General features: G+C 41.2%; 1 protein-coding gene across 2 annotated transcripts in view; it reads left to right on the top strand.

Moving 5' to 3' along the window:
• Nucleotides 1–14,697, top strand: part of ARHGEF33 (Rho guanine nucleotide exchange factor 33) — a 47,407-nt gene that overhangs the window by 13,366 nt on the left and 19,344 nt on the right. For both annotated transcript variants that reach the window (XM_047069474.1, XM_047069475.1), the window contains exons 6-10: nt 347–406; nt 1,450–1,674; nt 6,270–6,399; nt 11,612–11,744; nt 13,919–14,002. In XM_047069474.1, coding sequence (XP_046925430.1) covers nt 347–406; nt 1,450–1,674; nt 6,270–6,399; nt 11,612–11,744; nt 13,919–14,002 — 632 coding nt within the window. The remainder of the gene's footprint in view (nt 1–346; nt 407–1,449; nt 1,675–6,269; nt 6,400–11,611; nt 11,745–13,918; nt 14,003–14,697) is intronic.

The following is a 14,697-nucleotide window of genomic DNA, read 5'->3' as shown; positions in this document are numbered from 1 at the left end:
GGAGTGACAGGGTCTGACTTACATATGAGCAGCGTTGTTCCCGCTCTTCCCATCATCACCATCCTCTCCATCATAGTTAAATAATAATTTAGCTCTTACTGTGTATAGGTTACACATAATAACTGATTTAATTCTTACGGTAGTCTATGAGGTAAATGCCACTTCATATATCTTTTTACAGATGGGAAAATAGTGCTTGCCACTATATTGAGATTTTATTATTATTTTTTTTACTGCTCTGTCTCTCTCAGTAGACTTTGAGTCTGTCCCCAATGTCTGGCTCATAGAAGGTGCCAGCCCATGTTAGTGGAATGAGTACTGATTGAAAGCTTTCCTTCCTCTGCAGCTCAAGAGTCCCGATCCATGCATGTAGGAGACAGTAATGTGAAGGGGATGATGGGTCCTGGTAAGTGGCTCTGTTTTTAGTTCTCTTCTCTTCTAGCAAGTATACCCTTTCCCTGCTTTTACCTTTCCTGTTTCTACTCCCTCAGTCCCAAAGCAGGCATGAAAGAACTCAGGCAAAGAGAAAGCACTATGGTTACTAAGAATCTAAGATGAATGGTGGAGTAGGTCAGTGACTCAGTTAAACCCAAGGAGCGAGAACGGGTCGGGATGTTTAAGACAAAGCCAGAATCCTTGGTTCTTTCTGGCTCATTTCAATTATCAATGAAATAACATTCAGGGGAAACCTACAGATGTACATAGCATGACCTAAGTTTTCTGTGGACACATTTTATAGTTTATTTAATTTAAAAGTTATTTACTTAATAGACAATTCACCAGTATTTTATAAATTATTTCATCTTCCCTCCCTCCATTCCTCCTTCCTTTTTGCACTTTACCATTATCAGGACCAAGGAAGACAAATTCCACAAAAAAACATTGTGTTTGGCATCTTTCTTCTGTATTTTTTTCTCTGGTGTGCTCACCTAAAAGGAAGGAGATACAGGGAGTCAACGTATACTATTACAAATTAATATATTATTATATAAATGTTTTAATTTTTTTAATGTTTATATATTCTCTCTATCTGAGAGAGAGCAGAGCCTGAGTGGGGGAGGGGCAGAGAGCAAGGGAAACAAAATCCGAAGCAGGCTTCAGGCTCTGAACTCTCAGCACAGAGCCTGATGCAGGGCTCAAACCCACGAACTGTGACATCATGAGCTGAGCCAAAGTCAGCGCTTAACTGACTGAGCCACCCAGGCACCCCTATAAATTTATTTTTTAAAGTGCCTTAGTTAGTAGAAACTACATACAAAGAATAAGGATGTATAGGCCAGAAACAGACAGAGGTGATCCTTTGTAACTGTGGAAACTTTAATCCTTAGTTGATGTATTTAATCCTCAAGTGGAGGAGGTAGGTATACCCAAACAGGGGCATACTATTTAACCGTTAACAACAATTTTTTTTTTTTAACTCAGATATTGATGGCGGGTGCTATTTTTCAGGAATGAACCCAACAACTCCTGAAGCGGAAGAAAACCTTAAGCCTTGCCTTTCGGCTGATATCCAGCCCAAGGGCCATCTCTCATCTGGTGTGTGGAGGCAGCCCAAGGATGGTAAAGAATGGGGAGAGGAATATGTCACGAAAGACCACCCAGATAAACTCAAGGACGCTGGCCAGCCCAGGCACAGTTCTCTGGAAAATGTTTTATGCGAAACCTCTTTAGCTGGTAAGCCCTAGAGTGGAATGAATGCAGGCCGAAAGTTTGAAGAATGGGAAGCCTACAGGCTACAATTCTTGCAATTTAGATTCAGTGGAGATATGAGACCACCTGGTCTCCAGTTTTCTTTTCAGATCAACACTAAAGCCTGTAGAGGGGAAGGGACTCACCCGAGGTCACATGGCAGGCTTGGGACCACCACCTTGATTCTGGGGATCGATGACATCTAGAAATGCAGTGCTTTGGGAGAAAAAAGGCATAAAGGTGGTGGAGAAGAGGGCAGAACTTTGTGAACTCTTTTGTCAGTGATGCAAAATCTTCCATATGTGCATCTTGGATCGGAAGTCTGCCACCAAAATACCAGATACTGCATCAAGGTCTGTCTTCCCTCCCTCCCTCGTTTCCTTCCTTCCTCTCCTTTCTATCACTAGTTGCTACTGAACACCTATTATATGGCACATAATGGCATTTCCCTCTGGCTATTTTGTGGAAGGTAATTTTCAAAAATTAATTTTTATTATCAAACACATGAAAAAATAAAGAGTACCGAAAGGTTTATTATGAAGAAAGCAGCAACCCCTTTAAATTGTTTTCACAGTTTCTTCTGGTACTTGCTTCTGTGTTTTGAAACCAGTTTATGCTGCTATTTTTTTTTTATCAGTACTTTACTGAGGGTGGATTTACATAAAGCAAAAGTCACAAAACCTAAGTTTAAGCTTATTGACTTTTTATGTATGTATGTATATCCCCTTGTGATCACTCTCTGGATCAAGATATATAATATTTCTGTTACCTCAGAGAGCTCTCTCATGCACCTGAAGAACCACTCTTCTGACTTCAGTCACCATAAATTAGTTTTGTCTGTTCTGGAACTTCATATGGAGGGAATAATACAATGTATACTGTTTTGAGTCAGACTCCTTTCTCTCAATACACTATGTGTCTTTCATTCAGTAGTTCAATCACATGGAATATATTTACCACAATTTGCCTATTTTCCTGTTGATGGACATTTGGACTGTTACCGGTGTAGGACCATTATAAATAAAACTGGTATGAATATTCTCATCTAAGTCTTTTTTGGATGTATGCCCTCATTTCTCTTGGATGTATACCTAGAAGTGAAATCTCTAGATTCTGGGATAGGATTATGCTTAACTTTGAAAGAAAACATCAAAAGTTTTCCAAAGAGGTTGGGACATTTTATACTCCTACCACTAATGCCTGAGAGTTCTGGTTGCTTGACATCCTTCCCAATATTTAGTATGGTCAGTCTTTGAAATTTTAGCCATTCTCATGGGGGTGTAACTGGTATCATATTGTAGTTTTAATTTGCACTTTCCTGATGACTTATGATGTTGAAAATCTTTTTGCATGCTAATTGGTTATTTGTACATCTTCTTTTATGAAGTGCCTCTTCTTATTATCAATTACTAGGATTTCTTAATATATTTTGGATATGAGTTCTTAGATGTATGTGCAGAGAATATTTAATTCTGGTATGTGGCTTGCTTTTTCACTTTCTTAATATTCTTTTGATGAATGGATGCTCTTAACTTTGATAAGGTTTATCAATTTTAAACTTAAATTTTTTTTAATGTTTATTTATTTTTGAAAGAGAGAGAGAGAGAGAGACAGAGACAGAGACAGAGAGGGAACAAGCGGGGGAGGGGCAGAGAGAGGGAGACACAGAATCCAAAGCAGGCTCCATATGCTGTCAGCATAGAGCCCAACCTGGGGCTCCAACCCCCGGGCCGTGAGATCATGACCTGAGCTGAAGTTGATGCTTACCTGCCTGAGCCACCCCAGCACCCCAATTTTAAACTTTTTAAATAGATCATGACTTATGTGTCCTTCCAAGAGATCTTCACCTATCCCAAAGTTGTGAAGATATTCTAGTTTGTTTTCTTCTAAAATCTTTATAGTTTTAGCTTTCACATTTAGATCTATTACTTATCTTTTGTTGTTGTTGTTAAGTAAATTCTACACCCAACATGGGGCTCAAACTCATGACCTTGAGATCAAGAGTTGCATGCTCTACTAACTGAGCCAGCCAGGCGCCCCAATCTATTAATCTTGAATAAATTTTGATGTATGGTGTGAGGGAGTCCAGATTCTTTTTTTTCCTCATGTGATTATTCAGTTGCTTCAGCACCTTTTATTGAAAATATCTTCCTTTCCATATTGAATTGCATAGAGAACGTCAAGTGATCACATTTGGGTGGGTCTAATTCTAGACTCTATGTTCTTTTTATTCCAATTAGCAGAGAATTTACATCTTGATAGTATTGAGTCTTCCGATCAAAGAACGTGGTATATGTCTCCCTTTACATAGGTCTTCTTTAATTTTTCTTAGCAGTGTAATGGAAAATCTTTCATTTACATTTTTCTTCTTTTCCCCAGAAGCATGTGTCCAAGAGACCTCTGTCCTCCTGCTCCGTGCTGGCCTGTTGCACTGCTGCCTTCCCGGGACTTCCCACTCTTCCTAGGAATTCCCTTCATAGTTCTATGCTAGATTCCTGTTTGTTTTTATCTTGTGTGTCCTTCTTGGTTTCTCGGTTTACTTCTCGTTTGATGGAACCTATTGTCCAGTAGCTTCCACATACTTTGTTGATAATTTAGGTGAATATAAAATCTTTTTCCCTCATCATTTTGAAGCCATTGTTCCATTGTCCTCTAATTCCTCATGTTACTGTTGGAAAGCCCAGTACCACTCTGATCCCCAGTCCTTTGTATGTTACTGGATTTTTCTCTCTGGTAACTTTTAGGATCTTCTCTTTACCTCTGGTGTGCTGAAGTGTCACAGCAGTGCGAGAGTCTTTTTCATTAATTACGCTGAGCACAATGGCCTCTTTCCTCTAGAAATGAGTGTCCTGGTATTTTTTTTTTCTATTATTCATTTGATAATATGCTCTTATCCATTTTCTTTCTTTTCTCTGAAACTTCTACTAATTTGATGTTGGGTCTCATGGATTGATTTTCTCCACTACCATCTTTTTCTAGTCTATTTTTCTTCAACATGTCTTTCTTGTTTTGGGGGTGGGGGAGTAGGGAAGAAGGCAGGAAACCTCCCTGACTTTACTTTCCACTCTTCATCTTTGAAAAAATGCCAAAAAATTTCTTTTTCTCCTCCTCCTTCTTCTGGAGTGTTCTCTTTTCTTAAAACAAAACAAAAACAAAAAACAAACAAACAAAAAAACCAGCATCATGTAACTATCAAAATTTTTTTTCCCCTAATGTTTATTTTTTTTTGAGAGAGAGAGAGACAGAGCACAAGCAGGGAAGGGCCAGAGAGAGAGGAAGACACAGATCTGAAGCAGGCTCCAGGCTCTGAGATGTCAGCACAGAACCCGATGTGCAACTTGAACTCACAGACCTTGAGATCATGACCTGAGCTAAAGTCAGCCACCTAACTGACTGAGCCACCCAGGCGCCTCTAGCATCATGTAACTATTAAATGATTAGAATGTTTTTCTCGTACCTCTTTGAGGTATTAACTGTAGGATTTTTAAAAAGTTTTGTTTCTCCATTGTCTCTTTTATTAAGGTATATATAATTGACATGCAACATTATATTAATTTTAGATGTGCAGCATAATGATTTGATATTTGTATATACAGTGAAATGATCACTACAGTAAGTCTGGTTAACATTGTCACTATACATAGCTACAATTTTTTTTTTCTTGCCAGAACTTCATGTCTACCTACTCTTTTAGCACCTTTCAACTATGCAATATGATATTATTAACCATAGTCACCATGCTATACATTCCATCTCCTGCATTGTCTCTATTTATTCCTAATGGGTAAATACCTTTTTCTTCATATACATACAGCCCTAAATAAAAAGAAACTGCAAAATTCTATATTGGCCAAGCTTATCAGGAAATGGGCTTCACTGTAGGCTAATCGGGTGGCAAATTAACTTTTTGATAGGTGACTTCCTTATGTCAGTGTCTGTAGGTCTTTATTCCTCGGAGAGTTCCATTTCTTCAGTGGTAGATCCTCCAGTCTCCTGCCTGAAGAGTGGCAGGAATGGGAACTGGCATTGTGGGAAGACCTCCAGAGGAAGGGGCTGGGGGGGGAGGTCTCCCTGTTCCTCCAGAAGGACACAAGCCTTCTGAGTTCCCTTGTTTTCCTTTTGGCATCTCAACTCTTCCTTCTCCTCTCTGATGTTTTTAGTCCAGACCCCAGAGATAAGGGCCCCTCTAGTTTAGTTTTTCCCATTTTCGCATGGGGCATAAATGAGGAAGCCATGTGGCATGGGGGGAGGGGCCTGGAAGTTCAATTGCACTTTATGTAGACCATGTCTCCTGTTTTCAGCATTGCTCCTAAATTGCACTTTCTGTGGTGCCTGGTGCCTCCACTTTTTGAGCCTTTCTGCTTCTTAGCAGATTTTCCATCTGCGGATGAGAACACCAAGGTTTTGTGCCCTCACTCTGCTGAATTAATTACCATGCTTCCATTCTGTTTTCCATCTTCCAAAAATTTGCCGATGTCTCTTTTTATTGGGTTTAGTGTCTTTTTATTGCTTTCTATAATTTAACAGAGTTTTGGGAAGGAGTGGTTGACAAAAATTCCCTCTTTGATTTATTTTTAAAGCTAAAAGACAGACCGTGGCTCTAGAACTGCTTGAATCGGAAAGAAAATACGTCATCAACATCTCTCTGATCCTGAAGATCAAGGCAACGTTCCAAGGGTCAGATGGAAAGAGGAATTCCAAAGAGAGAAGGTACCCATGTATTCATTGCCTTTCCTTTTTCAGATTGCTTAAGATTTAAGGTAAGTTGTTTATTGTTTCCATTTGGGGAATTCTGGGACCTGTGAGGAATTCCAGGAATAGTCTTTGAAAAGAGCGTAGGCAGTGATAGCAGGTAACCCCTGGCAAGTCACAAATTTAGATAAGAAACTGAGTATAGTCTCTGGGGCCTTCAGTATCCCTGGCATGTCTGTAAAGAACCTAAAGGGAAAATAAATGCTACAGTGAGGGAGATGTTGCTCTCTGTTGACATCTGCATGTTCTCGTGGGACCACAGGTCTCCCGGGGGGTGTAAGGGAATGGACGCAGGGAGGTCTGAAGCACTAAGTGGCCATCAGATAAATGGCATGGGGCTGGTTAACCCTGGGACTTGGATCTTTCTCATTTGTTCAGGTGGTCCCATAGTACCGAATGGTGCACAAGTGGTGTGTGTATGTGGTGTGTGTGTGTATGGTGTGTGTGTTGTGGGGCAGTGCTTCCAGAGGGTCTGGAGCGTGCTGGCCCCAAGATTACAACACTCTTTTGATGGGTATCTGTCCATAATCTTTCTATTTTCTCCGCCTCTTCTCCATTGAGAAAAGTAGGAAGGAGGAAACTCTGGTTTGGTGGAAAGGACTAATGTGATGAAGATGGAATAATCCAGATTAGTTGAGGAAAAGGTCAATCCAAAAGCTTGGAAAGTCTAGATTATGGCCTATTATAGATAAACGTAGCATTACCGGTTTAAATACACTATCAGGTAATAGACACTGATGCTTCATATTGTGAATCTATCTAGGGAAGCCCCTAATTGTCAAATTTTCCTGCTCTTTTCCATCCCCTCGTTTTACTTGGCTTTGTGGCTACCAACAAGGTACCTAGTCACCAGAGCACAAAGCTTCCCCTAGCTAAATGGCTGAGATGAGGGGATACTCCCTGACAAACTCGAAAGTGACTTGACTATTTTCAAGAATTATTTTACTGCAAAACTGAGGTAAACAAAGCATAGAAAATAAGGGACAGAAAGGGTGATGTGACATGGTGAAAGCTCTGACCACTGGAGGCCCTGGACCAGGCTTCACCTTCTCTCAGTGGCCACCTAGATTCCTGCTGGTCGTTCCTTCCCCTTCTGGCCCCTTAATTCCCCTGCTAGACTCCAATCTTACATATGAATCAAATGTAAAGGCAAGTCTACCTCTGGGTGTGGTTTTGCTTCCACATCTGAGATACTAAGCCAGCAGCTTCTCTTCCTTGTCCCTGAAAATTTGGGGATGGGGTAAGGAGAGAGAATTGTTCATTTTGTATCACAGTAATTAGGCATTTCAGTTATAACTTCATGAAACCTTCACAAGAACCCTGTGAACCCTGTCTTACAGATGAAGAGACTCAGGTCCAGAGGGGTTTAAAGCCACATGGCCAATTAGTGCCCGAATTCAAACCCAGGCTTGTGTGCCCCTGTCCCTGTGATCTTTCCACATCATGCCACTTCTCTAAGGACCTTGTAGTTTCAAAGACGTCACCTGACTGACAAGCACTATATCAAGTTTCTCAGCCAGAAGCAGACTTTCTGTTTCTTCCCATCTCACAACTTACGTTTCCCTTCTAACAGCCCACAGGTTCTTACTTCAGATCTCAACTGATTTGTCAGGTAGGGATGCTAGAAATGTGCTTGGCTCTTGGAAGCTCTCTTCGACTTGCCGTCACTTCCTGCTTGTCTAAGATGTTCTCCTATGATCCATTGCTGAGGAAGGACTAATCTCCCCCAAATCCTGAGATTAAAAAAAAATTAAAACTATTATACAAAATTCCATGAAAGTAAGATAAGTTATTCCTGATATCCACGACGATGCTATGCATGTTAGTTATTTACTAAGCCGACCCTCTTTTTTCTTTTCGTAGATCAAGATGAGAAAAGCTTTAAGTTGATACTCTCAGTCTTACTAATATAAAGATTCTAGTTCTGAGCTTTGCAGTGTTGCCATTTTTCCACCCTAGGGTTAGATTTCCATTATCCTCCTTCAGTGACTACATTTCTTCTTTTTTCTAAGCTTTTCTGAAGCCTCCGTGTGTGCTTTAAATAGACCAGCTGAATGAAAACATAGCAGAATGGGATTATTCCTTTTCTCTACTGACATTTTCCCCCATGTAAAGATGAAAATAAGTTAATAACATTTCCTATCTCTCCCATCACACATTGCAAGGCTTCAGCACTTTCTGCTCCTGCTGAAAAGTAACCTGGGGGTGAAAATAAAACCCACCGTAACTATAACCTGACACTCAAAACTGAGGTTGCCACATCTTCTCAAACCTTTAAGATACAACTTTAGGATTTCCCTAGGGGGGGAAAAAAGCCTTCAAGAGCCTCCTCAGCCTGTTTCAAGCCAGCCCTGCTTCTGGGCTGGAAACTGCAGTGGCACAAGCTACCAGTGGAGGTCTGAGTGGAACATGTGGGCTGTTGTTCATTTGCTGGAGGATCACAGAAGTTGGAGTTCTTGGATTTTTCTGGTCTGATTCACTCTATAGATAGAATTATAAGCTCAGGATCAAATAGTCCTGTCTGTCTGAATACTTGTAGGGAGGGGCAAAGTCAGCTTGACTTGGCTGCCAGTTAGTCTTATAAGCTAAACTCCAGCGCCACATCCACCAAGAACTCAGTGTGCTACAGATCACCACCAGGTGGCGAATGTTTCATTATCCACGCGGGTCAGATTGGGTCACATCCTGCTGCTGAAACTCAGGAGTTATTTTGGCCTAAAATTGAACTGGCAAGAGCTAAGTTATTAATTTGAAACTATAACTGGGTTTTCTTTCATTGCTTTTAGTTTATTTCCCTTGTTTTTAAGTACTGTAGTGTGGGAGTTGAAATAACTTTGAAGGTTTTAAAAAACAATAAACAAATTCACGTTGCCGTAATTTCACTCCTGGTAAGGAACAGATAAGAAATTGAGCATTTAATACTTTCATCTTCATGAAAAAGTTGCTTCTGAGAATCAGGTCTGGCTCTAGGCAAAACAGTGAAATAGGTTATGTGTGTGTGTGTCTATACTGCTTGCCTTCTTTCTCTCTCTGTTCTCCATCTCCTGGCTCACTTTCTCCACACTCGTCTCCAATTTCAAATAATATCCTTATTAAATAGAACATTTTTTCCCCAATATTTGGTGAAGAACCCACCACAAGTCATTGCTCTTCCTGTAACTTATGTGTTTCCATAATACTTGATGGGGGCATTAGCCTTTTCTGACCCTCATCCCTCACCCTGAAATCTCTGTTACCCCAGTGGACAGTCCAGGAGGTACTTGGACTCCAACCAAGTTACCAGCTCTCCAACTCTGCAAGTACACTGATCACCATGTAGCAGAAGGCAGCTGTCTCAAAAGAAAGAGAAAGAAGGTGAGCTCAGGTGAGGCCAGGCAAGGCCAGGAGAGCAGTAAAGAGAGAAAAAAAGGAAAGGGGTAATCTAAGAGATATTACAAAACCTAAAAGGACAACCTATCTCCAAGTCCGATCTTACCATGGTGTGGGGCCCTAACAGCTTTCAGTGTCACATCAGGAATATCACCGGAAGCCATGGTAGCCTTGGGTGGGGAGAAATCTTTCACATCTAGACCTTTTGCTGGCACAGTGTTTCACTTGTTCAGTTCAATCAGTTGTGCTTTCCTCCAGCAATGTTATGGTTTCCTCCCAGTCAGACTGTCTCCTAGCCACTCCTCCAAATTCCCTCTGATCCAGACAGGGATCACTTAGATCTCCTAAGCCCACTATGCCAGCCATAAGAGCTCAGGAAGCGCAGACCAGCTGGCTTTGCATATGCGGAGACCAGTGGCACAGGAGGTGGAGGGGGAAAAGGCAGCAATGAAGGAGGCCTTGTATCTTTTCACAGGGGGCTGGGTACCCTCTCCAATCTGTGTGTCTTCTCTGAGCTATAGCTCCAGGGGAGTCTTTGCTTTCCTTGGAGATGGGTTGAAAGACCTCTTATCAAACTGATGGTCTTTCTACTGTTCTCAACAAAGGTCTGCTTGTTCAGGGTGGACAAAGCACACCAACTGTCCACTAACTTACTCTCGTTGGACCCTGGAGAAATATCCACGTAAGTTCAGCTCTCGGTGACAAGCAGGCCAGCACTTTCATCTTTGTTAAACGTGTGGTCTTCAAAACACAAGGGAACTTACTTTCAGTTCCCATAAGTCACCAAGTTAGGGCTCAGATCCCTGCTGTAGCCCAGCAAGACTCCATTTCCTTGCAGCTTGCATCCTTGTTCCCATAGGCCTCTGATTGTCCCACTCTTCTCCATCCACCCCCTTCTTCCTCCCATGATTCTTTCTCTCTCACCTCTCCACTGTGTCCTTCTCTGACACTTCTCCTCCCTTCATATCCTCTGAAAAAACAACGAAACAACCAAAAAACAAAAACAAACAGACAAAAAAAGAGGCACACTAAGGGATGGGGGAGAAGGCTGTGAGAGTAGGAAGGGGCTCTGTGAAACTCCTGGGAGTAACAGGCCAGGCCTGGTCTATAGCCTTCCCAGGCAAGTCTCTGTCCTTGCTCAGTTTTCCTCTTGGATAATGAAGGGAAGGGAAATGAACACTTTCATATGCCTGTCCCCTGAGCGTTTAGTTACCAGCTTTAAACAAGTTTTCCTTCTTCCCTAAATCAGTCTCTTACCCAGTAGCTAAGAATGACCAAGTGCCACCTCAGTGCTGTTGTCTACAACACTAATTAGAATAGACTATTTTGCACATCAAGTGGAAATAACTTTAAAATTTTGGAAAAGATTTCCCTGAGAATTTCCACTGTCACATAAATGAGAGAGTAACAGTTTGGCTTTAAAAAGGCCATTCAAGGGGTGCCGGAATGGCTTTGTTGGGAGAGCGTGTGACTCTTGATCTCAGGGTTGTGAGTTTGAGCCCCTTATTGGGTGTACAGATTACTAAAAAAAAATAAGCTTAAAAAAAAAAGCCATTCAAGTGATATGCTCCTTATTAGTACAATATAGATTTGTGTAGGAACCATTGCTAATGGGTCTTTTTACATCCTGAGGATATTTTCTGTCAGGTCTACAATGGCAAACTTTAAAAAAAAAAATCCTGAATGCAGAGCTCAGAATATTTTGAATGACTGGGAAAATGGGACCTCCTGCATACGTTCTTATAGGCTCTTTTCTTCTCTACACCTGGTTTGTGTGATCCTATCTCTATTCTGTTTCAAGCCTCTTCCCTGGTTCTTTACGGTACCTTGTCCAGCAGCACCTCGATTTGCTCCATGCTCTGCAGGAAAGGGTCCTGAAGTGGCCACGCCAAGGAGTTCTTGGAGATTTATTCCTTAAATTAACAAATGATGAGGTAAGTTGTAAAAAAAAAAAAAAACCTGCATAAACTTGAATTACATGCACCTGTGTCTCTCTTGTCTGCTTCTCTGAATGGAGAACCTCAAACCAGTGATTTTTCAGAGATAGGAAACCCGCTGAGATCTAGTCTAACCTCCTCACTCTACAGATAACGAAATAAAGTTCAGAGACATTAAAAGACTTTGCTGAAATCACCCGGCTAGCTAGGCAGTCATGGATCTGTTACCCAAGTCTCCTAACCTCTAGCCCATCGCTTTCCACTGTACTATGTAGAACGGCCCATTGAGTATGCACGTAAGTGTGTGTGTGTATTTGTCTGTCTATCTATCAATCTATCTATCTATCTATCTATCTACCTATCTATACATATCCATCCATCCAAAATTAGTATAGGGGGGTTTGTATATGTGCTTGTATTTCTCACCTAATTTCACTCCTTAGCGGTATTTAAAAATGTGATAGGCAGTGGTTTGTCTTGAATGTTTTTTATTTTCACTTTTTGGAGAAGAGTGCTAAGTTTTGAAATCTCTGTAATGTTCTACAAAGAAAGTATGACCCAGGCCAGAGGTTGCAAACTCAAATGCCTACGGGGCCAGGTAGTGATATAAATCAGTGGAAATAAGCGGAGTGTAATACAGTATGGACTGCTGGGAGGTGAGCTTAAGTGGACCACATATGCTTTTCTACAAGAAATATTATCCAATTACTATCCAGGAAGAAGGGACTAGAGTTTCCAGATCTGATTTTTTTTTTTAACGTTTTTTATTTATTTTTGAGACAGAGCGAGACAGAGCATGAACAGGGGAGGGGCAGAGAGAGAGGGAGACACAGAATCGGAAGCAGGCTCCAGGCTCCGAGCCATCAGCCCAGAGCCCGACGCGGGGCTCGAACTCACGGACCGCGAGACCATGACCTGAGGTGAAGTCAGCCGCTTAACCGACTGAGCCACCCAGGCGCCCCTCAGATCTGATATTTTAAGAGACGCTGGAAATCCAGAATTTTGTATGAAATTTCTTATGTAAAAAATATTGTGAGGGGCGCCTAGGTGGCTCAGTCGGTTGAGCGTCCGACTTTGGCTCGGGTCATGATCTCACAGCTTGTGAGTTCGAGCCCCGCATCGGGCTCTGTGCTGACAGCTCAGAGTCTGGAGCCTGCTTCGGATTCTGTGTCTCCCTCTCTCTCTGTCCCTAACCCACTCACATTCTCTGTCTCTCTCAAAAATAAATTAACATTAAAAAAATATATTGTGTGGGCTAATTAAAATTGGTCTGCAAGCCATAGTTAGCCTGCAATCAAATTCTGTATATTGGTGATTCTCAACTGTAGGTAATAAGACAAAGTTCACAAATTATTTACTTGTATAGTTTACAAACTATTTACTTGTATGGATATAATGCAATCCCTCTAATACCACTTTTACTTGTTTGTATTCAGTATGCTTTCTTGGGCTGAGAGTTGTTATATCTGTGGGAATATAACTTTGGAAGCTGAAAATTGTTTTCTTGAAGGCATACTGCATAGAAGAATAAACAAATGGTGGGAATATACAATTAGTGGCAAAAATTGAGAATCACTGGTCTAGACACCGGAAGGTGCGTTGGACAACGTTCCTCACTGGATGCAGATGACTGAAATTAAAAGTAACTTAAAAACAAAATATGCATTTTAATCATTTAACAATTTAAAAATACTTTTTCGAGGTGCCTCGGTGGCTCAGTTGGTTAAGTGTCCGACTCTTGATTTCAGCTCAGGTCTCAGTCTTGCAGTTCTATGGGATTGAGTTCTGCGTTGGGCTCTGTGCTGACAGTGTGGAGTCTGCTTAGGATTCTCCCTCTCTCTCTGCCCTTTATCTCTCTCAAAATAAATAAATAAACACACACAAAAAAATTTTCAACTTACATGACCCCTCTCTGCTGCATTGGTTTTTCACTTTCATGAAAGCAGGATTATTGAATTTTGGTTCTCAAGTTCATAGGGATATTTACCTTAAAACCAAAAAGTTTAAAGAAATGAATTAAAAAACCCTCCAAAACATATTAACAAACACATTAAATGATCAAAATAATCTCTGCAAAGTACTCCTTTTTGAAACACACGACTGTAAAAATATTAGCTGCTATCATTCCTGTGTCCAGAGTCTTACCATGCATTTTTGTGTTTGTTTTTAAGAATAATTTCTTGGATTATTATGTTGCCTACCTGAGGGACCTACCTGAATGCATCTCTTTGGTTCATGTTGTTGTTCTGAAGGAGGTAAGGTGACTCTGTGTGTGTACTGCCCTTTGGTTACAGGTATATCTGTAGGAAGTTGCTCATCCACCTAGGGGAACACAACACATGCACTCAGCTTGTCTTCCAGGCTGAGGAATGGCTCCAACAGAGTCCCTGACACCCTACCTGGAGTTAAAGGAGCCCACTCGAGGATGAGTGCCAGTGCTTTGGTCCACGCCCTGCCTCGCTGACTCTCTGTTCTATTGCACTGGAAGTTTACACAAAGCAAACAGGTGTTCTAAGCAGAGATCCTCAGGCCACAGCTTGCATGCTGTATGAGGGTTTCTTTTTTTCAGGTACAATTTGAATCTGAATATTAAACTGAAATCATCTTGTGTCAGTTTATAAGATCATAAAGTGGTTCTAATCATGTAGCTTTAAGTATTGCTACTGCAATGCTATAGTAGGTGCTCAAGAAGCACATATAAATATCTAACAATTCTAGTTATTTTAGGTCAATAGGAAGAAACTCTATCAGAAGCCTAAAGTTAAGAGTTAATCAAGTTTCACAAGAGGTGAGGGTCTCTTTCTTATTAACATTCTACTTCCACCCCCCCTCCCAACTACTCTCAACCCTATAAGTATAACGCCTACCACATGTTAGCACCCATCAACTATTTGAGGAAAGGAAAGGGGAGGGGAGGAGAGGGAAGGGAAAGGGACGGAAAGAAAGGGAC

This window comes from Lynx rufus, unplaced genomic scaffold (genome assembly GCF_022079265.1).
Source record: "Lynx rufus isolate CCGP_SWC_20201006 ecotype Redwood Valley unplaced genomic scaffold, mLynRuf1.p SCAF_8, whole genome shotgun sequence".
In the NCBI taxonomy this organism is placed as follows: Eukaryota; Metazoa; Chordata; class Mammalia; order Carnivora; family Felidae; genus Lynx; species Lynx rufus.
This window is presented reverse-complemented; position numbering and strand designations above follow the sequence as displayed.